We start from the raw sequence: 25,900 nt of genomic DNA, 5'->3' as shown, positions 1-25,900 counted from the left end.
TATAAACAGGCAGTGGTGAGTAGGAGTAGAGGAGCTGGATCATCTCTTTCTTTGGGACTGATTTGATCAGTGTGGGATGCTGGGTCCCTCTCCAGCATCTCTGCATCAGAAGGGATTCTGGAAACTTGAAGGCTGGATGAGAACTGCCAAGACCCACAGAAACACTCACCATGCTGTAAAGCCCCTGAGAGCCATTTAGGGTACAGAGAGAAGGGAAAGGGAGACTTGGCTGTAGTCCCTAAGTATCTAAAGGGAGAGCTGAAATGTGGCGAGAGGTTCCTCCAGTCTAGCAGACAAAAGCATAAGCAGTTCCAGTGCCTGGAAGCCAAAGCGAGGTAATTCAGGTGCAGATTTCTACAGTGAGGGTAATTAACCGTTGGAACAACTTACCGAGGGCTGTGGTGGATTCTCCAGCTCAGGAGGGAAGGTTTTTTCCTAAAAAGATCAGCTCTGGTTCAAACAGGAATTAATTTGGGGCAGCCTCGTGGCCTATGCAGGTCAGGCCAGCCGATCACGGCGGTTTCTCCTGCCGTGATAATCTTCGACTGTCCGTCTTGGCGTAGCTCTGGCTGTTCCGTTGCCTTGCGGTGAGAGCACCCTCGAAGGCTCCTGACTTAGGGGAGCGTGGGCGGCACGGACGCCACGAGGCTGGGGACGGAGAGGACGGCATCCCGGGGAGCGTGGTGCTGCCAGCGCGGGCAGGAGAGCTCTCCTGCTTCGAGGGCTGGAGCGTAGCAGCCGTCCACGACTTCTCCTTTAAATCTGTCGTGCAGCTGTCTGAACTCTGAAATTTCTTTCACTCTCTCCCTCGCCTTGTTAACATGTGTTGCCTTTGGGGTAATCAGGGAAAAAATATTATGTCCTTTTACAATTACCGGGTTTTGGAATATTAAAATGTCTCTCTGCATCGGCAGTGTTATTTTGATTGGTATTCTAACCTTTGACTAGCCCATAAAGCGAGCCGCTCTTCAAGCCAATATTGCAGGACTGAAATTTAATTCCGAAATGATTCCAGATAATAGGGAGACAGATAATATATGCATGAAGGATATTATGTTTGGACTAAATGCAGCAGGGCCAGGGCTTGGGAGTTGAATAATAGCCCAGAGTGAGTTATAATCTGTGGGACAGAAATACCTTACTGTCAGGGCCAGGAGAGGAACTCTTAAATCAAAGGGAGGGAGACGGGGAGGGAGTCGAGGATAGTCATCTCAAAGGGAAAGGGCATCCAGGAGAGGCCTTAAAGGAGCAGCCCTCTCTGTCCCGCTGCAGAGGGACCTGTCCTCTGTTTCTTATTTAACAAGGAGTGCTGAGCAAAAACACATTTCCAAGGAAAACCAATAAGCGGGGGTTGTGCTGGGAAGAGAGGGTGAGAGTCTGCAAGTTCTTGGCAGTCTTTTCCCTTTCCTCCTCCTGGACTCATTAGAAGGGGATACAGGATGGGTTGATGCATCAGACTTCTTTGCTTCCGTTTCCCTAGAAGTTATAACCAGATGGATGGAGGGGATGTTGACGTGGTGGGTTTGCAATACGTGCTAAGGTACGGTGCTCACGTAATGCAGAGTAACCGTCAGGGTTGCTTTTGGTATCCACTTTTGCATAGAATAAAGGAAGCGGAGGCATGGCGTGTGGGCTGCGTGGCCAGTAGTTGTTGTTCAGGCATCTGCCCTCTGCCTCCTCAGCCCAGGAGTCACTGGCAGGCAGGGTTGTCTCCCTCCCTCAGAGCTGCTGCCCAGGCTGGTGCCTGGAGACACAGAGTAGGAGCATGCTATGTGGCAGCTAGGTGCAAATTTAGTGCCTTTTGAATACTGGAGGCTTTAAGAAACAACACCCCCCTCTGGGCTGTCTGCCCCAGGGAAGGAAACTTGCGGTTTTTGCTATTTGCTCCTCTGCAAGTGGCACTTTGGAAGCTGCCGGCAAAGCACAAGCACAGTGGAGCAGTCAGCAGGGTACTTTTTGCTCTGCAGTAGCTCAGCCCTATAACTTTAACCTGTTAGGCAAGGCGTTGGGAGTTTTTCTGTAGCTAGACTTCGCAGAGCATTGCGGAATACTGTGCCAGCAGCTGTCCCGGGAGGAGGGGAGCTGAGCAAGCGGAGATGGAGAATGATCTCTGCTGCTGGGGTGACACAAACCCATGTCGATATAACAGGCTTTGGCTCAGTGGCACGAGCTTATAGTTTCAAAGTAATGATCCCAGCCTCGCATTTCATTTCCTTTTCTTGCAGTCTCAGGAGCTGGTCTTGCTACAGCTGAGAGGGGCTCTAGATGCAGCCTGGAGGCTTCACTGGTTTTGGATGACTTGAGCAGTAATATACATGCCCATCCCAGGAGGGCAGAAAAAACCAGTGTCCATCTTCACCTAGATCAAATGGTTTTGTGTGTTTCCCCCTCCTTTGGCTTTTGTTGGTGTTTTTTTTATTGCATCCTAAAAGACAGGAGCAATTTTCTGTGGAGCATGTGTCTGTACGAACTGTTCTGGGAGCAGACGGGAAAGATGTGATCCTCAGAGGGTTAATGTAAGTTTTTGGTCTTGGTTCACCAGAAACTAGCTAAGTTTCCTGGCTTGCAAAATAGCGGATTAGGTTAGTAATTACTTCTGGCCATAAAATCCACAAGTGTGTGAAAGAGCACTCTTCTTGCTGCCAAACTCATGCCAAGCAGAAGGTTGTAGGCTGGGCACAGGCAGCCAGTTCCTCTCTCACTGCTGTTCAGACTCTGCTGGGTGGGTGAAGACAGCCGCTGACAAGGTCCTATTACATGGAAGCCATTTAGAGATACTCCAGTGCAAAGGGGACATGTCAGTATGTCTGTCCTATTCACAAGAAGCTTTTCCCTCCTTCCTGTAGCTATCCTGCATGTGCTTTAGCATGTGTTCATCTCACAGCATCTCACACACCAATTAACTTCTTTACCATCGGGGTTCTCCTACACTCTCTTTTGCTAAGACACATTAAAGTTGTGCTAGGCGCATGTTAAAATCTCACCTCTTTTCCTAGGCAAGGTGTTTTGGAGCCTAGTTTTAGCCTTTGGGACAAAGCAGTTTTGCATACTGCCCTCGGCGAGGACCTGGCACAGGTGGAGAAAGCCCAGAAGAGAACATGAGAAGAATCAGAGGGCTGGAAGACGTGACCTCCAGGGGAAGTTTGAGGGATCTGGGATGCTCAGCTTACAGAAGACTAAGCAGAAACCATTTTTGTAGGAATTAAAGTACTCAGAGGAGGGGAAAAGTTTATTCTGGGTGGCTGCAGTGGACACAGCTCTTAGTCATGTCCTTACCTGCTGCGAGGAGATCAATAAACAGTCTCTGTGGGTGAGAACAGGGATGCAGGACCTTTAGCTCTTGAGATTTTTGGAGTTTAGAAGAATATAGTGGGGATGGTTTGGGTGGAGATGGTCCTGCCTTGAAGCAGACGGTATGGGTCATCACTTGTGCCTTCCTGCCCTGTTTGCTGTGACACTTCTGTGCCCTTACACTTGGACACAGGCTGTCTGCTTTCCTTGGGACACGTTGCTGAAACTCGGAGTACCTGAGCAGGGAAAGAAGGGGTGGTTGCCCTGGGTGCCATGTATTGTCTCCACTCCTCTCCCGATGCCATGTGCCCTGATCAGTATGTTTGTACGAGGAAAATCCCAAGGCAGCCTTTATTATTTGGCAAAGCCTTCAAGCTCCAGCAAGGACTGGGGCTTCCTGGTGTGACACATGGTAGGGATAAGGCAGGAAGGTAGTTATTCAAGAGAAACTGAAGAACACAATTATCTTGGCCTCATGTAGCCTGCAGGTACTGGACAAAGCAGAGAGGAGTATTTGTTGCTTTTGTACTTTTTTTAACCAGTGCAAAAGCTTTGCCTTCTAGATGAAATTTTAAGCAGCAGTTTGCCGAGTGCACTGCAACGGTTGCTCTACCGAAAGCATCCTTGTCTATGCAAGTGGTTGGGGGCAGGTTGGCGTTTGTGGTTCTTCTACGTGCACATCACCGTAGCCTGCAGGCAAAAGGCGGAGAGGCAGCTGCTCAGACCTTGCATGCTGCTCTTCCTGCTGAGTGCCATATTGCTTGGCTGCACCTCACTATGCCTGCGCTCCCCTTGCTGGGGGATTTGAACATCTGTCCCCTGCACTGAGAAGCCTCCTGGTTCCCATCTGGCTGTGCGTGCACTGCTGCTGAGGTTAAACATACTGCTCAGGCCTTTACACCGTGAGTCTGGTTGCTGCTTGCAGGTTGAGGAGGGAGCCACGCTGGCTTTCCTGGTCCTGCCTGTTTATGGGGCAGTGTGCTCTAGGTGCCAAAGGCAAAGTTTTGGAAAGAGCATTTGAAAGCAAGCAAAATAACCCACAATGATACCTAAGCAACTTGTGCTTTTGATAAGAAATCTTTCTGCAATGTCAAGGTTATGCAAGCTGAAGTGGCCTGATGGTCTCCACAGTGGAGTCTGGAGAGGCAGGGAGTTGCTGCGGGGCTGGTCATGGTGTGACTGGGACCTGTCAGCTGGATGCTCTCTGTAGCTGGGGGTAACGGTGTGTACAGTGTGACCGGAGCACGCCTGATGTGCCACATGCTTGCATCCAGACTTGCCGTGTAATGTGCCCTTTGCATGGCAGCCCAGGAGCAAACCAGGGAAGTGATAAGGATGGTCAGAGTTAGGCCCTCGATCTCCCAGTGAGCAGGTGTCTGTCCGGCACAGGTCTGGTGTTTCACCTGCACACAGGACTGTGGCTGTGCCTGCGGCGCACCGGCACTGTTGGCAGAAGCTGGAGGCCTCCAATCTCATGTGCCTGCTTATGTGAAGGTGCGGGGCAGCCTGTGTTTTCCCACATCTCATGTGTACTGCGGTCAGCTGGAGAGGCTGGAGCCTTCTGTGTGCCCTCGTATTGCGAGAGGCAAGCCTGACCCCGGGCCTGACACAGCTCCCCGCAGTCAATACCAGAGCAAGGCATGAGGAGAAGGGATTAGAGGCAGGGCATGTTTTACAATAATCCTGCAACGTGTGCTGCATTTCAGGCCAGGAGGAGCTAGGAGGCGAAGGCACAATGTGTGAAAGATGGCCTTTCCCAGAGTCCTGTGGGTCAGGCGAGGGGCAGAGCATCCCTGCATCCCAGCCCTTCTGCTGGAGCTTTATGTGGGTACCCGCACAGCTGCCTAGTTCCTGGGAAAGGAGCTGTGTCCTCTTTTCTCTGCATTTAAAAGATGGGAGCTCCACCTAAGAGCATGAAAATGGACCTGTGTAGTTCTCTGCAGAGGGATGAGGGGTTAATCAGATTTTCTAGCCTTGGGGATTAAAACATCAACTGGTTTAGTCCTCGTTGTCCTACCAAGCCAGCATGGCTAGAAGAGGGAGAGTGGCGGCCTGACATCTCCACCAACAGCAGCAGGCTGGTTTATGGTAGCAATCGGCTTGCCAGTAAGTGGAAAGAGCTTTTTTGGTATGAGGTGTTCCTGGTGCCCTGTGCTAAGCGTGATGCACCATCCTGCTGAAAGGAATGGGACTTTGCTACTGCTGTCTTGGCTGGGAAAGTGTGGGTGTGCAGCCTCTGCCCCATTGCACAGAGGCATACCGTGGCTTGGCTTTTGCTTGTCATGGGCTCGATGTAAAGCGGCAAGAGATGCTGAACTGGGAGATAGGAGATACAGTAGTGGAATTTGTATATTAATAACTTACAGTGCTTCACACTCATTTAATTAATTAATTAAATCCTTCAGAACCTTAAGGCTACTAAGCAAGTTGATTTCAGAGTTGGGATTAAAAGTCTCCTGCTGCCCTTTCCCCATGCTGGCACAGCACTTCTGGCTCCATCCTGGCTTTTGCTCTCTCCACTTGCAGGTTTCCTTGCTTGAGCTCTTTGCCTGCAGCCTGTGGATTGGATCTATCACAGTGGCTTGCTAAGAACTGGCTGGAAAGTCTGCAGATACGATCTGCTTTTGTTTAGGAAACAGCCCATCTTTTGCCCTCGTCTAGGCATAAACTTCTCATATTTTGTGGCCTGCTGGGGAGGGACGCTCTGATCACTCCGAAGCATGAGCCCAACCAGGGGCTATCTCACAGCGGCTGGTTTTCCCAGATGCCTGGGCACAGACTGGGACCACCTCCTTGGGTGTTCTGATATGAATGTTGCTGCCGGCTCTATGGGGCATCAAAGCTCCTGAGCAAATGGGCCATCCTGAAGTCATGGTGTGGCTTGCTGCACTGTAGCCTTCCCAAGCTTGCTCAGTACCCATCCAGTTCTCAGCAGTGCCCTTCTGGGTGCCAGTAGGTGCAGAGGCAAGATGCTTATATTTGCTGACAACATGCATCTTCCCTTCCTCATGTTGAATCTCGTGTTGAAAAAGCTCATAATGATGTTGTTTGATGTTTTCTTGGGCATCCTATCCACAGATGAATATACAGGTCTCACTCATGGCTGACGGATCAGCTCCACCTCCCTCACCTTTCTTTGAGCCAAGATACTCTAGCATTTCTGCACTGCACTCAATATACCTTAAAGCCACCAACTTCCATTAAGCCACCTAGGATGGAGCGTGGCTGAGGTGGTCTCTCTCCTGCATGCAGTGGTTGGCATCCCCAGCGGGTTTCAGTGACGTGGAGATGAAACCTCAGCGTGCCGTTCTGCCAGCACTGCTCCTGCATGCATCCTGCAGATGCATTTTTAAACAAACTCTGGATATTTAGTGTACGGTCTTGCGCCAACTTCAGGAAAGCCTGCTCTCTGTGCTCTCCCAGTGTTGTAACCTCTGTCAGCTTGGCTCTGATTGATGGTATTAATATTTTAGAGATCATTTAGGATCTCCGCCTTGGCTGTGCCGCTCGCTCGGGGAGGAGCTGTCCTGCGTGGATGTCTGCAGCTGCCAGAGGAGCGCGGTTGCTGCCTGCCGGTGTGTTTTGGAGGAGGCAGGTCTGCAGGTTAGCAGGGCCACCAAGACTAATGGGAGCACAAGGCCTTCAAAGAGCGAATTGCTAGCCTCCAGCATGTGCAAGCTGGCCCTTTCTGTAGATGAGGGTCTTTCAGCCTCCCTGGAACACTCCCTTCTGTCCTTGCCTCTTGGCAAAGGGACCAACTTCCCTCTGGACGTTGTCCCACCGACTGCATTTGGCCAAGGTCCTTGCTGTGGAGGGGTGTCCCCATGCCTCTGCTCAGCCCTTCCAGTTCCTGGAGCTGGCCTCAGCGGAGCTGCCAAACCCAAAAGAGCTCTGCATCTCTCCTGTGTTTTGAGTCTCCCTTTGCCATTGCACCATGTATGATTTAGCCACATGGAGTTGGTTCTGCTGCAGTCTTGTCTGTGGAGTCAGTCTTTAAGCTCAAGTTGCAGAGTTCACACGTGCCCTTGCGGCTCCCGGATCCATCCCTGGTGCTGATCGGGAGGTGACTGACATCCTTTGTCAGTGCTCTGCAGCGCACCATCTCCAGCTGCGTCTCAGGAGCTGCACGTGGACCCATCCTGCACCTCCCTGCCTTGCGTTCTGCCCTTGGTCTGCTCTAAACAGTGGAGCTGCGTGGCCATTCCTCTTGGTGCAGGAGAGCTCTGGTGATGCTCTGCTTGCTCAGCCTTCCCCATAGGGCCCGGATAAATCCAGCTGTGGGAATGGGGCCGACGTGCTGCAGGGACGGGGGCTCCGGCAGATCCAGGAGACAGTGAAGCCGTGTGACTGAATCCCAGACTGTGTTTGCTCTGCCTAATTATCAAAAGTATGAGTTTGTTCTGCTAGGTGCACATTATGCCTTTATTGTGGTGTAATTATGCCAGCTGCCTATGTTTAGTGTCATAAAAAGGAATAAAATGCCCATTACCCGCCTAAAGAATTCTTCTTGTGGGTTTTTTTTATTTTTATTGCTCTGGAGTACACAGTGGGGATATCTTTGATCGGCAATTCTCCATGTAAAATAGCTAGTGAAATACTGTGCCTTTCAGAGAGCTCCTCCAGCCAGCAGCCTGCGAAGGCAGCTGGCCTGCCAGCCTCACCTGGCGCTGCCTCTGCTGCTTACTGCCAGCCCGATCTGGTGGTCAAGATGGTGAAGCCACCACGGTGCCTTCCCCTGCGGAAGCTCAGCTGCATTCCGGCAGCATTTCCCTGCTGCCATCCAGGTCCCAAAGCTCCCTCCTGCCGACACAGCGCCCGAGAGGTGCGGGGTGCTTTTGAAGCCTGGGAGAAGATGCAGCCTCTCTACCTGCTGGAGCTGTTCGGAAAGACACAACGGTGCCTGGGTCTGGCCGAGCTATTTTTCGGACATAATGATGTGTCAAGGAGTCCCGTGCCCGGGGGGAAACCCATAAGGTAGTCGAGGGAGCAGCGCAGAGCGATGTGCGAGTGGGAGCGGTTATACTCCTTTGCCCTCCTCGTCTGGAGCGCCGAAAACACAAGCCAAGCAGCCTGAACCTGCCAACGGCCTGGCGGTGCTCTTGCAAGAGCAGGGATGCTAAGCCTCATCCCCCAGCCAACTCGCGGCCCCTGCAGTCGGGCTTTGGCTGCTTTGGGGTTTCTTGTGGCGTCTAGATATCTGGGGCCGTGTTTCTGTGGTGGTGAGAGATGCCTCGGAGGAGCCGTGTCCTCCAAGAGCTGAGGTTCTGTGCAAACATCAATTACTGAAACACGTACTCCTGCCAGGGAAGAGCGGCTGGAGGCTTGCTTTGTGTGCGTAAATGCTAGGGGCATTTTGGTAATATTAAATCATTTCTGATGGAAAAAAAATACAGAAAACCCCAAATCCAAACCCCACATCTTTAGAGGTTGTTAAAAGCTGCCTCTCTGCCTTTCCTTCATCTAATAGTTTCAGTCTCTAATTGGAAATGGACTTTATTAGCCTCATTAGGAGCAGTTAGTGCTGGCTATAGATAGCTCTTAAATATATGGTTTCAGTGGATGGTAAATCTGTTGGGTTAGTTGGCTTGTTTTTCAACTCGATGATCTTTTCAGCAGGTCCCTGGTCCCCCCAGCCCAGCTGTGCCACAGATACCTCACACAATGTCCCTTTTAATTCCCTCCGCTTATTTTTTACGTCAGGTGTTCCTTGAAGTGGCCTTCACAGCTCTCCACCCTTTCAGCCGATGACTACGTCAGGGGAAGATGGACTTGCGCCTCCCCGCAGCTTCATTGCATATGCACACGCCGTCTGCCCCGGCGGCACGATTGCCTTGGTGAAGAATCCAAGGGGCTGCTGATAGCAATCATTGATTAAGAGGGTAATTGTCCTGAAAATTCAGATTGATCAAAAGGCAGAAATGATAACTTGTGTAACTGTGTTTAAAACCACGTCCTGTCAATAGGGGAGACTGAGACGTGGCGAGCAGAAAGCAGGGAGAATTGGATGTGCGAGCGGGTGAGTGTGCCTGTGGTTCGGGGAGGAGGGGGAGCCATTCTTCCTTGGGGTCCGTAGCAGGATGTTTCTTGTCACTGACGCTGGGCTATTGGAGATTCAATCACTTTTATCTTCCCCTCTCTCTCAATCCAAATGCCTTTTCATATTAGAAAATTAGAATCAGCTCTGCTCATGCAAGATTTATTAGCTCTGCTGAGCAATACCACAGAAGAGTAAATGATGTCGCGTTTCAGGGGCTTTTTACACATTATGACCAAACTTGCAACTTCTTAAATATTCTTCCATTGAGCCACTGCAGGGTGTGAAAGGGATGGGGAGACAAACTTCTCTCTGGAAATAGTTCTGCAGCAGTCCGGATGTCTCTTCTTTATGATCAGAATGATTGGATTTGGTTGCTAATACAGATCTTTTCTTTGGGCTCAGTTTCTGCGCTTATTGCTCTAGAAATCCAACTGTAAGATTTGAGCCTGTTTATCACATTTTTTTCTTGGTTCCCTTTGTAGAAACACTTTTCGGTGCTACAATGTATGTCTTTGGAGCTCTGCTGCTAGCTGGCACTCCTTTACAGCTGAAGAAGACAAGTCTTGTTTCCTGCTCAAATTTTTTCCCTTGTGTTTTGCACTGGGTGGCTGCTTTTTTAAATGCCTTCTGACCCTGTGCCGTACACAGCTCATGTTTTGCGTAGTGATGGTCCTTTGGTCTTCAGGCAAGCTCTTTAAAGACATGAATGAATTTAGGCTCATAATGTCAATAGATATTATTGTGGGGATATTGAGGCACTGGGTGGTTGGAAGATTTTCCTGTGAATCCACATCAGAGATTGGAACAGAAATTAGGTCTCATCTCTCCTGCTCCTGGACTTCAGCCACAAGGCTTGTTTGTGAGGCTTTTCGCTTTCAAATCGCTTTGCAGGCATTAAATCCATGCAGCATCCTCGTGGGCTGGCTGCACAAGAGGGTCACTCAGCCACAAGAGTCAGAACGACTGGCTCTTGGGAGCCTCTGCCTGAGGTGCTGTTCAGTTTTTCTCCCCATCTCAAAAATTAAAGCATTTGAGATTCACCATATTTCACTGATGATATACAAATCACCAGTGCTCCGCAGCACTCCACCCCTCTCAGTGGGCATTGTGTATGTAGCCCCTATACAAAAATAGTGGCTGTTGTCAAGGTAAACACCATTTTTCTGCTAGTTCTGGTTTGGGATATTTCCAAAAGAGAGCAAATTTTTCTCCAGCCATGATTATTTGGGAAAGTAGACAGCACCACACAGGGATGCTGATACCACCGCTCAGTGTCTCACACCAAAACCAGCATTAAACAACAGAAGCCAGAATCAAGCCATGGAAGGGAATAGTCCGCTCATAGCTTCATCTGCTGTCATCGTCGTGCGGTGGAGCCCAGCGCCTGCAGATGAGCTTCTGCCAATCTTTTGTCTGAGTCTGATTTTTCCTTGACGTGGCCAAGCTGCTGGGAGGATTGCAGTGCAGACAGGGCAGAGGAGAGGTTGCGGTGGCCTTGTGGTAAGGTTCTCTCTCACCCATCAGCATAGCCAACACAGGTCATCAGCGTGGCTCATCATTGTGGGCTCCAAATGCTCAGCAGCATCTTCCGCTTGGCAGGTTTAAAGGGACTTTGTTAACAGGCAGTGCTAATGACATTTAAAACAACACCATACTTGGACCTGTCCAAATGCAAGTCTAACTTGGCACAAAATTTTGCCATTCATCTTAGCAAAAGGCATTTCTGAAGAGCTGCTTAAAGCTGCGGCTGGCTGGCAGGGAGGTTTCTCGTTGAGTGTCGGTGCTTGGGAGGCGGATACACTTGACAAGCAGAAGGACTTGACTTTTTCCCCTTCTGTGTACAAGCACTATGTATTATTCAAGGTCTTCTTAAGTCAATGCTGGGTTATTAATCGGTCGCTTCTCTGCATGTTAAATTTGCCTACTAATTTCGAGGCTCTGGAAGAGGACTGCAGCTATGAGCTTGCACAGTATCTTCCCTCCGTGAGTCTCCGTACACCCACATGTGCAATCTGGGGCTGCTGCACCCCCTTGCCTTGGGTTCAGATGACATGGTGCTGCCCGCGCGCCAGCCACACGGGGAGGTGAGCTCCGGGTTACTGACTTAATGTTCCCTTTTCCAGATAGTCACTGATGGTGAGGGGGAGCAGGGGCAGGGCCAGAGCAGTAAAAGCCTTGCCAAACCTTGAGGGGCCAGGCAAGACCCCAGCAAAGCACTTCCTAAGGACTAGGGGTACTACAGTCCCAGGTGACACTGGAGAGAGATACAGCGGTGTCCAGGTCTGGGGCAGGCATTGTGCACAGCCCAGGAGGGGTTTGCTCCACGAGATAGGTGCTACCCACCTCCCCTTGGCTCCTGCTCGGTTTGCAGGCTGATGTAATGAGTTATTTGCAGCCATTTTGGAGACAGCCTTGGTGTCTTGGGACTCTTCCTTCCCTGTCCCCCAGCCAGGCCTCCATGCTCCTGTCTCCTCTCCCTCCACGAGCTCTGGTGGTGCTGCCTGCGGTAGGCAAGGCACACGGGCCAGCAGCGCCTGCACGTTCCAGGAATCACGTCAGCTGTCATTACTTACATTACCTTGATTGGGAACAGTCAGTTATGTCACCGTCCATCATCGTGTCTCTCCTGGGAGATGCTGAGGAAGGAGGAAAGGAGCAGGAATTATAAAGTGCTTCTGCGGTGCTCCGCCAATCCCACAGCTCCGTTGGCTGAACATCTGTCATCAGACAGCTTGAAGAGAAGGTGCTTTGTCTGATGGATCTTCCCATTGTAGCTCCACAGGGAAGAGCCTTCTGCAACACTGGGACTGCCCCGAGGGAAGAGCACTGGGGGCTTTTGTGGAGTTTAACGTGAAGGGAACGATGCTGCTGCCTGGAAGGCTCTGGGGGGACCGCAGGAGAGCCTGCTGGACAGCCGGGGCTGTGGGCTGGCCTCCTCTGGCTGAGGGCTGCTTTGGAGCCAGGTAGAGTTACCAAAACTATCTCTGGTCCGAATGAGGCAGACCTCGGACTTGCACATTGTCCCCACGCGTGACTGCAGAGGATTCCTGGCCATGTCTCAGGTGAGAGTTCATCCTCTCTTTGGCTGTGAGCTCCAAATTCTCCTAATGAGAATGAGATTTGGCTTTTGATGACAGAAACTTCTTATTTCTAATGGAAAATGATCTGGAAAGTTTCCAGCCCTCTCTGCCCTGATTGATTTGGGACTCTGGCTCCAGTTCCAGCAGCGAGTCTCTTCGGCTCAGGTGCCCCTCGCAGGCTGGGGGACAACACGTGGCAGTAGCTGTGTCCATCTCTGGTGGCAGAGCCCATGGTGCCATGTGTGGTGGGGAGGACAGTTTGTCTGTCTAGCAGCCTCCTGTGAATAAATTTGTGCCTGAACTCAAGATGGGTTTCAGAGGATAAGGAGGAACAGGAGCTCCATGGCTGTGGCCAGGAGGTGTTCCAGGGCTGTAAGGCCAGGTTCCCCAAGGCTTGTGTGACCATGTCTGTCAAGGCTGAAAGTGAGAACGGTTCAAGAAGCACACGTTGCCCGACAGGACACACTGGAAGGTGGGGAAAGCAGTAATGCCCTCCTCCTTGGGTTTCTTGCTATATGCGTGTTGGTCCTGGCACTGTGACTTTGGGAGAAACGCTACCTGTTAAGCACAGTGCTCATATTTTAATTTCTGTTAGCTGGGCAGGGAGGGAGGGTGGTTTGGTAGCAGCTGGACCTCAGCGAGACCCAGGAGGTGGGTGTTCAACCCAGCTGGGACCTGGCAGTGCCTCTCCAGAGATCAGGCAGCTGGAGGGGAGGAAAGCCAGGGCAGGAGAGGGCTGCACCCAAGGACTGAAGTGGGGAAGAGAAGTTTCATGGTTCTGTACGTTTCTCCTTGGAGCAGCTCCATCAAAGGCAAGACTACGGTCCAAAAGGAGCTCTTAAAACACAGAGGAGCTGGCTGGCACCAGCAGTGGCTCACAGGTGCTGCGCAGGGTGTGCATGCGGGTAGTAATGGGCAGCTGAAGCAGCCTGGTCTCAGCCAGGGCTGTGCAAGGCATCTTGTGCAAGTACAGCCAGCAAGGTCTGACCTGTAATCCATCCTGTCATTTAAACAACTTGCACTATATAGAAGTGATGCTTTATGTGAGCCAGGGGCATTGCTGCTGTTACTCTTAGCTGAGTTTGAAGAACTCTTGCTGTCCCCAGCTTTAGGTGTAGGCTTTGTTCTGCTGGATGGCCCAGGTGCATGGAGCTTGCTAAGCAAAGAAAAGATTGCAGAGGGTACATGGAGCAGAGGAGAGTTGTTCTGGAGGAAAGGTGGGTTTCCATGGTGGGGGGATAGCTAGTGAAGTAAATACGTGCTATAAACATGTTCAGAGCATCTCTGTGTGAAGAACCCCGCACAGCCTTTTTGAGTGAATAGAAAGAGAGCCTGGGTTCAGTTCATATGTCTGTTTTCTTTTCTTTTCTTCTTCTGGTCAACTGTGGCTGTAGATAAGAGTTTTCTATTTGAAGTTCAGAAGGGAAGGGAAATCCATTGTTAGAAGAGGAGACTTTCTTTCTGCTTGATACCTATCTCCAGCGACACAGCGGAGAAGGAAAAGATTTGCTATGATAAAGGTAGCTTTAAAAAAAAAAAAAAAGGCACATTGAGTGTTGCTTTTCTCTGTACTTCAAAGCCTGGAGTAATATGGAACAGTGTAAAAGAAGAGAGAAAAAAAACAACCTAGCCCAGCCTCTGCATGGGGGCTGTGAATGCAGAGCCATAATAGAGCACCATCCTGGCCAGAAATCCAGCGTTCTGCCCGAGCCGTTCATCTGGGCTTGGCGTGGTGTTGGTCAGTGTGCACAGCACCTGCCTGGAGTCCACAGGGATGGGCTTCAAGGGGGATGCTCATTGTGGGGGGAGCAGAGGAAACGTTTTGCAGGTGTGCATCCTCTGGGAAGGACTGAACCAAGGGAAGTCACTCGCTGGAAAGAAAATCAGGCAAGTCTGGAAGGAGTATGGGAAAAACGTGCCAATAAACATTTAATTATTAAACTAACTCTTGAGATTGCATAGAGTGTTCAATATGGTGTGGCAGAATGAAGAAGCTGAACAGCGCAGCTCTGGTGAAGGCTGTGTGTGGGAAATGGCTAAACATCTCCGTCCGTGCGCCCTGGAGCCAGTGGGATTGGCTTTCTGGGGTCCTGGGCTGTAGGGTCAGCTTTCCCTGGGGCTCAGGTGTTTCCAAATGAGGCAGAGCAGAGGGGTGCTGGGGAGGGAGTGCCTGTGGCTGCCACCCCCTTGCTTGGAGCAGGCACAGCTGAGCTCCATGAGCATACAGGGGGGCTCCAGCCTCCATGATTGCCAAAAGGACTTGGGTGGCCCAAATGCAGGTCTGGGCTGTGCGACATGGGCAGGGATGGGAGCTCCCTGCCAGGGGACAAGGCAGGGGACAGAGAGGTGCAGCCCGGGGAGCAGGGGCTTGTGACACCCCTGTTACAGTACTGCTGTGTCCACACAGGCTTCCCCTTTCCACTGGCCCCGTGGGTGCCCTTTAGCCAGACTGATGGCATGGGGCCCCACATCTGCCCTGCTGCCATCATAGTTTTGGTCTTCGTCCCCATCCCAAGCTCAGCGTGTGGTCTTGGCTTCTGGGGCAGCCCTTGCTGTGCCAGCCCACTGCTGTTCTGCCAGGGGGTCTTGGGCTCGCTGAGCTGCTGGGGTACTCCTGGAGCAGCTACTGGCCGATACCCCACGTTCGCCTCTGAGAAGCTGGTGCAAGTAAAGGAGAGAGCAAGCGTGTGCTGGAGGCTTTGCCTCTGCTGGAGTGTGGGGAGGAGCAGGACGAGAAACCAACAAACTCATTTTCAGCGCTGACCTGAGCGGAGGCTGGAAGTGAAAAGATTTCCAGCAAACCTGGGCTGGTCAGGGTTGCTAACGAGCCTTTCCTTTGAGCAATGTTTTACATTCTTTAAAGATCGCAGGGAGCTCTTGGGGAGAATCTGCTAAAGTAAATGGCAGAGTCAAGTGTGCCGGCTCCTTTCTTTCCCTTTTCTTTTTCCTTTTTTTTTCCTTTCCCCTTTCTTGGTTCTCTTTATTATGTGGAGTTGCTCTGGCTCTTTCTCTCACTTCTGTTTCTCCTTTTGTTCTCTCTTTGTCTATTTATCACACTGTGAAGGTTGAAAGAGATGTTATTAATCTGGGAGAATGAAGGCAGGATTAGTGGTATGAATCGGATTTTGAGAGCTGTAATGATAGAAAGACTCGCTCTGCTGGCGGGCTGCGTGAGTTTGATAAATGGGGAGCACTCCAAACTGACTCGCGCCTTCCTCCGCACTGCTCGCTTTGCCCGCTGGGGCGTGCCATGCTCTCAGATCTGCCAGCCATCCCACACCGCTCCTACCTGAACCAGAGCAAAAAGCCAAGGGTAAATCAGAGACAAATATCTCCCATTGCACTTAAAGAGATCATTTCTTTCAACATCTTTTTCAAACAGAGTCCTGTCAAGTTCTTGGACAGCCTTGTGGGGAGGTAGGATCCTTCCTTGGAGTATGGCTCGGAGCCGCGGCCATGCATTATTGTCTCCTGCCGTGGCTTTGCAGAGAGCAGCGAGGGGTTAGCATGGCTGCAGCGAGGAGTTAGCATGGCTGCAGCAGAGCTCCCGTCCTGCAAGGCACAAAGGAGCAGGATCATCTCTGTAGGGCTGCACCCTGCTGTCTTTGCCTTCTGAGAATTGCACCGAGCTTCAAACCCCCGGGGGACTGGGAGAAGGCAGGGGGTATTTCATCATAAGTTGCTTTGGGGTCTTTCCCTGAAGTCTCCTGAATGAGGGATCCTGCCCTTGCATAACGTGAGTCAGGATCCCTGTTAGCAAGCTTGGGAGGGGTAAAGCAGGCTCCGGGGACAGCAGGCAGAGCAACAGCCCCCAGCTGCGGGGCACAGCAGGACTGTCTGGACCAGCAACTTTAGTGAATAGGGTCCTTTCCTGGGATCACCCCACTGCACGCTCACCCACTTGAACCCTTCCTCATCCCCACCCTTGAGTGTGTGGTGGTCCATGTTGCACCCTACAGAGCCAGAAAAGCTAGGGACAGACTTGTAGGTGTAGGGTACGTAGCACTTTGAAGCTGGTTCGCGAGCACGGAGCTCACTGCCCTGTTGCGGTGGTGCCACCAGGCATTTATACATGGGGACTGTGCCCTTGTCCTAGGGCCCTTCATGGTGGTCCTTACCGCAGCCCGTGCTGTGGCTTCTGCTGTGGGCATTTTGGGCTCGCTGCTTGCTCTCATGGTTAGGTTTGGGTCTTGTGGTCCAGCCCACGAGTGTGCATTTGCTGAAGTGAGATGCGGTTGTGTGAGGGCCATGTGCAATGTGTTGGGAAGGTTTGGGTGCTTCAGTGCCCCTCGCCCCAGGGGCTGTGGGCAGGGACTTGGCCCTACAGCCCATCCAGGGGAGCACTGAGTGTCTAGTGGTGGGTGCAGGACCACCCGCCACCGCAAGGTTTGCGTCTCACCTGGGTTGAGCAGGGGATTATTGCTCGGTAGAGGAGGGGGACAGCAGTGTGCGGGAGGGACCCCTGCTTCGAAGGGGGAGGCAGACCACGGGCAGCCCACAGTTGTCAATGTCCCTTTAACTACAAGGTAATGGACTCGCCCACGCTCGGGCTGAGCTCTCTTCCTGCCATTGCAGGAACGGTAATGATTGTCGAGGTAGAGCTAATGAGACGTGCACATCTTTAAAGGATCGTGTCTTCTGAGACAAAATTAAAAGAAAAAAAGAGAAAAGAAGGGATGGGGGAAGGAGAGAAAGTCCGACTGCAGTGCTTTGGCCAGCGAGGCGTCCGTCCATCCGTTCTGCCTGTCCCTTGGCAGGATCACCCCTAAATGACTAGCAGGGTCTCTTTGCTTCCTGCCGCAACTCCTGTTTGGCTCTGGGAACCTCTTCGGCTCCCTGAGGCCCCCTGACAGCCCCTCCGCAGGTCGGGTACCCAGGGCGAGGGAGCAGGGCGCTGCTGGCCGTGTGAGAGCATGGCAGGAGCACCTTTGCTGGGCAGGCAGCGGGAGGGCAGGCAGCCCAGCCGCTGTATGGCACAGCTGTGGGGGCAGCGGAGCTGGAAAGCGGGACGGGAGGAAGGCGTGCAAGGAGATGAAAGACACAGGAATGTCCTGTCCTGGGTTGGTTGAAGATGTGGGGTTGGTGGTGCTATCAGTCCTGGCTGGCTCATCCCTGTCTCCATCCCTTGCTTCCAGGTCTGGGATGCTGCACTTGGCACTTCCCAGCGTACATAAAGGTACTGGGGATCTGGATACCGGGGAGTTAGTGATCCCCCCAAATGCCTGCCCCACAGGGGGAAGGAAGAGGTGGCTCCCCTTTGGTGTTGGGAGATGCCCCATGGGCACTCCTGGTGCAGGAGAGGCTGTGCGGAGCAGGCTGAGCCAGATCTGGCCCTTTGGGAAGAGCTGGTGGGGGAGCTGGCACCTTGTGTGTAGTGCATGGTGTGACTGTCTGCACACAGATTTCCTCCCATTCTCACTATTTCAACTTCACAGGTTGAATTGGTTCAGAGCATCCAAACTAAATGAGGAGAGAAATGATCAGTCAAATATTTCTTAAATCCTGTCTTTAAGAGCTAAGTGCTTGGCTGGAACTTTAAGGCAGGTAATGAGGCTCACTTCAGATCAGCTTGTGATGTGGAAACTGCTAGATTGACCAGGCTGCAACTAGAAGAAAGCTCTGTCACAGCCGGGGACAGCGCGGCACGGGACTCCCCACGCCCCGGCACTCTGCACCAGCCTGCTGCCGCCTGCAGCTCCCTGCTGCCTGCGCCTGTCTTTGCCCTCATCTTGCAAGGAGTAAAATACAGCTGGGAGCTTGGGGGAGCAGCCTGCTTGCACGGAACTGGGTAACTCCCTTCTGCATAGGGGGATGTGCATGTCAGTCAGTGCTTTGGAGTCCAGCCCCAGTTTGCTCCAGCCATGCGGGTGAGAGCTTGGGGCGGAAGCAGCGACCCAGAGGACTCCTGTCCCTCCAAAGGATTCTCACCGGTTTTCAGTTTAAAGCTGTCAGATTTCTTGTGCTGCAAAAATCAGAGTGACTTCAAGCCAGTGGCTCTGTGAGGTGGGGTGCTCTCTTAGTTTCGTCTCTAGCTGGTGCAAGGGGAGAAGGAAAATGTCTCTATTCCAGCAGCCTGGTAAGAACGCGTTGGTAGGATTGGTCCTTCCTTTTCAAGACACCATCCTTCCCTCTGCAGTGGGGCACTAGCAGTGCTTGTGTGCAGCCTGACAGCACCTTTGCAAGGCACTTTCCAGAGCAGAGGGCTTGGTTTGCTGGAGGAAAAGTGGCAGTGCAGGAGCAGCAGAGGAGAAGGGAGCAATGCTGGACAAGATGGGATGTACCAGGTGACTCTTCCCAGCTCCAAAATACTCAGTTCTCCTTTAGTCTGGGACCGGGGAAGAATCTGGTCTTACCTGGCTGCTCTGCACAGCACTGCCAGTGCCAAACTCCTATGCTCTTGCTCCTAGTCATACCATGCCCACCTGGCAGCACCTTGCCATACTGCTGTCCTCTGGGCCTTTCCTGGGCAGGAGCTGGGGACCCTCTGAGCTTTCTGCTTTGTATCCAGGATTTTTAGGCCTTCTGTTGTTAATTGTTGAGATGTAATAATGTGATTAGTGCACTATTAAAAAAATCGCTGATATGATTACCATGGATTTAATATCACATGATATATCATTACATTGTTACATGGTGACAGATGTAATTGAAATACACTTATTGGAGCCTGGGGTCGTGTTTCATTCAATCACAGCAGCACCTCCGGGGGGCAGAGCAGAAATGGCTAAAAAAAAAAATAAAAAGGCATCAGGATTGGAAATTATAATGAAAACAAAGAAACTTGCAGGCTGTTCAAGTCTGGGGCAACTGCTGCTTTGGCTTTTTCTCCATAGGAATTTAGAAAGGTAGAACTTAGGCGCGCTGTCTTGTGGATCAGCCGGAGGAGATAGGTCAGCCAAGTTGAAACTGTCTGCTCAGGGGATGAGCAGGAGGACTTGTGTTATGGACCTGTACCCAGAAGGCTTCCAGCCATCTTGCAGCACATGAGCCCGGCTGCTATGGACACTATACCACTGACCTGCCAGCCCCTCTTGGCTCCTTTTTAAAAGGCACGTGGACCCGAAGATGGTACCTGTTGTGCTGTGGGAAAGCCAGCCAGCTGGCCCCTACCTCCTGCCTAATTCTGCCTGTTTTGGAGTCAGGGATCACTCAGCTGCCTGCGTTTGGCCCAGGCTGTGCCACGGAGGGCAGGTAGGCAGCGGTGAGCTTGCCTGCAGGACCGCAACCCAGGTCGTGTTTCGTTCCATGTCAGTGAGAAGAGGTGACATCTGTCTCTGCCGCGTTATCCTCGGGAGGATCTGCACATGGGCTCTGGGCAGCTGGGGCGAGGAAAGGAGCACCTATCATGTACCCTCTGCAGAGGCAGCCAGCTAAACCGGAGCCTTGGCAAGGAAGGGACTCTGCTGTCTCTGCCCGTGGGGCTGGGGCAAAGCTTGGGCTAGAGAAACGTGCCTGCAGGAGAAGCACAAAGACCCTACCTGCTGCTGGCACAAGCCTGCTACTGGTCCTTTTCAATATGGTGGTGAACAAGAAGCTGGTGGTGAACACGGAGGTCTCCTTTTCCTCTATCGCCTCCCCTTCCAGGGAAACAACTGTTAGCCACCCTCCCAGTCCCCCCCAAGGCAAGTGATAGTTTGGGGTGTTGCACTGGGCAGGATGGGGCTGTGGCAAGACCTCAGAGATACAGCATGACATGATTAATGCACATTAATTGCTCTGATCGTCACCAAGTGCTAAGTCTTCTCCTGTAAAGGGGGCCAGCGAGGGGCTGTGGCCTTCCAGAGCTGTGATTAGGACTTGGGTACACCTGTCCCCAACCCTACTGCAGGTCCCCAGGGTTATTTTATCCCTGCAAGACGGTGTGTAGGTGACTTTGAAACTGAAGGTGCTGTGTTTAATCTCATCCTTGTCCAAAACAAAGGAAGGAGGAAGAATTTGCGGATGGAGTGAAGGCAACTTTTCCAACCAAGAGGAGAACGGCAGTGTGGTTGAGACATCTGGATGTTTGCATAATGACGCGCCGGCATCTGGCCCTGCATCGCTGGCTCGGCGTTCACACGTTCCGCGCAGCATCACCTCCTGCTCCAATGCGTCTGTCCCGGGAGCTGGGTTACAAACCTTGCTGATGCTTGAGGGGTCATTTCTGTTTTAGGCTTTTGATTCTGTGTCATCCCCCATAAGGGTGCTCCCACCCCTCTTTTGTGGAGCCAGCATGCCCATTATAAGCCCTTGTTTTGCTGGGAGCTGTGGAAATTGATTTCCAGCTGGTGTGGGAGCACTCTGGCTGGGAAGGCTCTGGCAAGCATCTTTCTTTCGAGGTTAAAAACATAATTTCAGTCTGACCTCTGAGTTTCGGAGCTTTTGTTGGTTTTCTCCACCCCCAGATGGTTTTTGTGTGTGATTTTAAAATAGCCTTCTTCTCTTGGTTGAAGCTAGCTGATGCGTCCGCTTCTCATTCGAGGATTGTTGTGTTTTATTAATGCTGTTATTATTCCATTACTGTCATTGTGCTCTTTTATAGCAAATAGCTTAATTTAGTTGAGATACACAGATGCTGAGAGTTTAAGTGAAATCTTCAGCACTTGGTATGCTGGGCACTGAGCAGATACTCCCTAAGCACTTTGGTATAAACCTTTCACTTTAAAACAAATTGGCTGCTGGGGTAATGCTGGGTGGCAGGAGTTTGGGAGAGGGGAAAAGTGGGGGGGGAGCAAGTACCTGTTTAGCACCCTAGGGAGGACTTCATAGTCAAACGTGGCTATAGGTGCTCAGGAATAAAGCTCTCACTGAGGGTTTTACTCCCAAGATGGAATAAAGCTCCCACTGAGGGTTTTACTCCCAAGATGGGCTGTGATGGGGTCCTCTTCCCTACCAATGCTGCAGGACAGGGGGAATTACACCACCAGCATTGCTGGGTTGCTTTGGGTTGAGGTTTTTTAGGGGTGGAGGGGTGGAGTGTGCTGTATTTTCTCCAGCTGAAGCTGCCTGGCTCCTGGGAGAGGTGGGGACTGGTCATGGTGTCACCACGGGGTGGATGAGACAGTGCCATTGAAACCAAATTAATCTGGTTGAAGAACAACGTTGCTGCTGGAAAGCTGGACTGTGCTGTGAGTAGTTCTTGGGGTAGAGGAGAGGGGTTGAGAAATAGCATTGGTGCACAGATGACTTCGGGGCCAAGGGTCCTGTTGTTAGAAATGACTTGGGTGCTTAAGCCTCCTGGGGAGCTAGTGCAATCTAGGCTCTGAAGTACCTTAGCTACTTTTGAAATTTTACCTCTTATTGTTGACAGATGTTCATCTGAAATGGATGCTTCTTGCTCAGTGCCTCTGGGCGTTCATTAATACTAGTGATAACAATTCCAGATTGTCTCCTACACCATTTTCCCTGCCTCCATTCCTTAAAAATTACAAAGGTAAAGCCAAAACCCTGTTAGTGTCATGTTACTTGTGTACTTAACTCTTACTGCCTTGGCAAAACCTGCTGATCCTGGTGCTATCAGTGCCAAAATTACTTTGTGTGGGGCAGGGAAAGCCAAGAATGGAGTAAAGTAAAATGGAGCAAGCAGGTGCCACACAGGTTGAGATGGTGCTGATGGTGGTGTTGGCTCAAGTGAAGGTGTCCTCTCCACCTGGCCATGGCAGGGAGGGTGCCATGTCCCTGCCAGGCAGTCCTTCAGGGAGCAGCCCTGTGCCTTCACCCTCTCCCACCCGCAGCTGTAGGACACCCTCGTCTTTCTGGGGAGGGCTCTTCCATTTTCTTGAGCTCCTCGGGGACAGCCTCTTTGGGGTGTAGCTGGCAAAGACTTGCTTCCCCACCTTTTCCCGTGGCCAAGCGAGAGGAGCAGCTCCCCATGGTGCGGGGACGGGTTGGGGAGGAGGTGTGCACTGGCCCATGCTGCCCGTCCCCAGTGTGCACTCATAATAGCTTGGGGGTCTGTGGGAAGTTATCGGGATCATTTTTTCTTCCTGCTTTGAGGCAGCTTTGTGGCTTTATCTGGCTTTCGAGGCGACCGGGGTAGCTAACAACATGCACGGAGCATCCTCTGTGGAGGAGACCTGGTGCCCGGTTTTGCTAGAGGTCTGCTTTACCACTTATGAGAAACGAGTTAACCTCCCTTTGATCTCGGTTCACGGCTAACCCTTTAACAAAGTCCGGGATGTGCGAGGAAATCAATACTCAAGGCATTGAATTTAACACCAGCCATCAACTCAAGCGTAACACACACACACTGACTGACTCCGATTACAAGGAGCGGGCTGGTTTGAAGCTCGTTTGCCAGCTCTCTGGGGTGATGCGGGGCGGCAGCGGGGAGAGCAGGCGCGCTCACATGGCTTGCTGTCACTTGAGGGGGGAGTAAGAGGGACCTGGCACGCTCTGCCATGTCCTCCCGATCGGCTCTGCCTCTTGGTGCCCCTTGTCTCTCTCCTCATGCCTCTGATTTGCAACCCCGGCAGCTGTTCCCCGACACAGGAGGAGAGAGCTTGGATGCTGTGTGCTGTCGCTGAACGCCTGTTTGCGTACACACGTAATTGCTCTTCGCTGGTGAGGAGCTGCAGCAGGACTTGAGGCAGGGCAGGTTCCGCTGAGCTGGACAGAAAGGGTACTAGAACTTAAAAATCTGAAAAATAAAATGCTGCAGGCAGGAAAGGTTGAGCGTCTGGTCAAGGAGGCAGCCATGTCATTTCTCCAGCTCCAGTCGTCCCCGCAGAGATCTAATTAGATCAGTGGAGAGCTAATTGGGACACCTTGTTCCATACCAGACGCTCGCCCTTTGCTGGAACATTGGCAGGAGGTGGCGGGCGGGCTGCCTGGCATGGCTCTGTCGCCAGGAAAGCCAGGTGGTCCACAGCCAAGCACTTTCTAGACAGCCCATGAACCTTCTCGTCACATCTCAGCCCTCCAGCCCTGTGCTGCAGACCAGCTCTCCTCTGGGGGGCATTTGTTCTTGCTTGCTCTTCTTGTTTCCACCAGCCATAGCCAGAGCTGAGACAGCACACGAGGGGTTCATGGGGCAGCTGAAGGATGCTGAGAGGCATGGGATGAGCGTTACATGACCCCACAGCTCTGTCCTTGTGCCGCGGCTGCATGGGGGCCATCCCTCTGCTACCCATGCTCAGTAATAACTCCGCTGGGCACGTACTCCTGGGACCTGCTCCTCAGGTCTCATATCATCAGCAGGCAGCAACTAGGCAAATCCTAATAGTGGTTCCGAGGCGCACTGGCAGGGAAGGGCCAGCCGAGCCGCTGAATCTGGCCCTCAGCAGCAGCAAGGCAATGATTGTTCTTACTACAGGCAGAACTGCAGGCACAGCTAAAAGCCATAACTACAGAGTGTCCCAGCTTGCCCGGTAAGGAGACCCTGGCTGGCTGGCTGCAAGAGAGGGTGGTCGCTGCGTGTGCCTTTGCCGGAGCCCAGCCTGGCTGGCGGTCGGTGAGCCTGGTGGCACCAAAGAGCCATGGAGGTGCCTTTCGCTCCCCTGGGAGATGCGAGTTGAGGCCTTGGGGACCCGAAGCCCTTCGTTTCTATCAACCGTGTCATGATCACCTCTGTCACCTTCTCAGGACCATAATGCAGTGCTGATCCCCCCTTCCCAGTCCAGGTAGCTAGTCCTACCCCCACTCCTGCCTGGCCATAGCTGATGCAGTTCATCCGCCCATGCCTCCTCTAACAACCTCTTCTCGGGACCTTGCCATGTCCTCCTTTCGGGTCCCTTTATTCTCTGCTTTCCTGACCTCTCTCCAAATCGATTCTCTCATGGCATGCCGCCTGGCCCCTTGGACCATCTCCTTCTGTTTGCTCTTCCATCGAAATTGGGGAGCCTCAATTTTGCCACCTGCTGCCCTGGTAGGCTGTGCTGGCTGGGCCTGCGTGGGTTGCCTGCTTGCCTGGTGTTTGCATCCATCAGAGCTCTTAGAGGCACCTCTGCTTTAACCTCCTCAGTCTTAACCCTGACCTGAGTCAACAGTCATGAGGAAGAGCTGCTGCTTAGATGATCCAGTGTAAACTCTACCTTTGATTAGACAGGTATCATCCCCAGGCACTGGCGCAGCAGTACCTTGTTAACTTTCCTTGGTGTTCCCTCACTGCAGCCATGAGAGCCTCCGACGCGGGCAAGGGACATGGCCACTGCCCTCGTAATCTTTATTGATCTTTTCCCTGATGCCTTGTGCATTGTATTCTCTTGCCTTTCTCTTGCTCTTCCAGCTGCCTCTCCTCTGAGTGGCTTTGCATCTTGTGGGAGTGCTGAGAAACTCTATTTTATTCGATTCTTGCAGAGCAGTAACACTCAGAGGCCCCGACAGCTTTGTTGGGTTGGTGCTGTGCCAAATGTGAAAGATTGGGTTTTGCTCCTGAGGGTCTGCAGTCTGGGAGGGGGTAAGAGGGAGCAGGGCACATGTTTCCATGCCCCTCTGGTCTGTCCTATATGGGTCAGTTTCTCTGCATCGTGCCAGAGGTGAGTTTTGGAGAAGGTCATTTATCTGTCCCAGGAAGGCGTGCTAGACATGAGAGTGGAAGGATTTGTAAGACGTGAGCAGAGGGAGATATGTATGTGATAAGACATACAGGCAAGTGCATAGAAGTGGTGAGAAGGTCCTGCAGGATCACTCTGGTTTCTTTCCCATCCCCCAGGGCCTGGGTTTTAGGAACAGATTATGAAACTAAGACGTGAACCTGCTGGTCGCCCAGCACCCCTCCCTTGCTGCCACCTTGCAAGCACCTAACCTTGACAATGCCAGGTAGTGAAAACCAGAGGGTTGAATTGCCTTGTCTCGCACCTGCAATGTGAACGGACATTCAGTCGTACGGCACCTCCCCTACACTTTTCTCTTGGTAACCTGTCCGTGGGGTCTCTGCCCTCCGTGGTCCCATTCTCCCCCTGTCTAGCATGTTTGTGCATAGCAGCTGAACCGTCACCAGACGTGTCCCTTCCAAAAATGTCCAGACCACCGGGTGCTGAGACATGCCGTGCATGCTGCAAAGGAGCGGTGTGTCTGCTTTGGACAAATGGCTTTGTTTTGCACTGGAAAAACTGGAGTCAAAATGTCATGTCAGTGTTTCGCATGGGAATAGATTGCTCCTTTCCAAAGGGCAGCAGTTCTGTCACTGGGTTTTACTTTGTGGTTCCCAAGCAGAACTGTTCCCACACAGTGAAAGAAGACAATATTTTGGCTTTTTCGTCCTGGTTAAGGGTGAAAGGCAATGTCAGAGCATCGGTGTTTCAGTGGGGTAGACGTGGTTTCCCAGTGTGTAACAGCAAGAGCATGCTCCCTGCCAGGAGGCGAGGACGAGTCCTGGGGATGTGCTGCTTCTGCTTCCAGCACGTTTGATCCAGCTGGGCTCTTTCAAGGTGTGTGGAAATGAGCTACAATCTCATCATTCCTGCGGAGGCTTCTCGGAGGAGATAGCGGAAGGGTCACAGCGCCTCTGGAAATCTCCCTTCAGGCGATGTGCCGTCGCATTTCACAGCAGACAGACAGAATAACCTTTAGG

General features: G+C 52.1%; 1 protein-coding gene across 4 annotated transcripts in view; it reads left to right on the top strand.

The window, feature by feature from the left end:
- ERI3 (ERI1 exoribonuclease family member 3) overlaps positions 1 to 25,900 on the top strand; it is a 136,113-nt gene that overhangs the window by 60,122 nt on the left and 50,091 nt on the right. Inside the window, exon 6 of one of the 4 annotated variants that reach the window (XM_052800423.1) lies at positions 6,370 to 7,778. The exons of the other annotated variants lie outside the window; for them this stretch is intronic. Coding sequence (XP_052656383.1) covers positions 6,370 to 6,495 — 126 coding nt within the window. The 3' untranslated portion in view covers positions 6,496 to 7,778. Of the gene's footprint in view, positions 1 to 6,369; positions 7,779 to 25,900 lie in introns of those variants that run through there. 4 annotated transcript variants of the gene reach the window in all.

This window comes from Harpia harpyja, chromosome 11 (assembly GCF_026419915.1).
Source record: "Harpia harpyja isolate bHarHar1 chromosome 11, bHarHar1 primary haplotype, whole genome shotgun sequence".
Taxonomy (NCBI): Eukaryota; Metazoa; Chordata; class Aves; order Accipitriformes; family Accipitridae; genus Harpia; species Harpia harpyja.
This window is presented reverse-complemented; position numbering and strand designations above follow the sequence as displayed.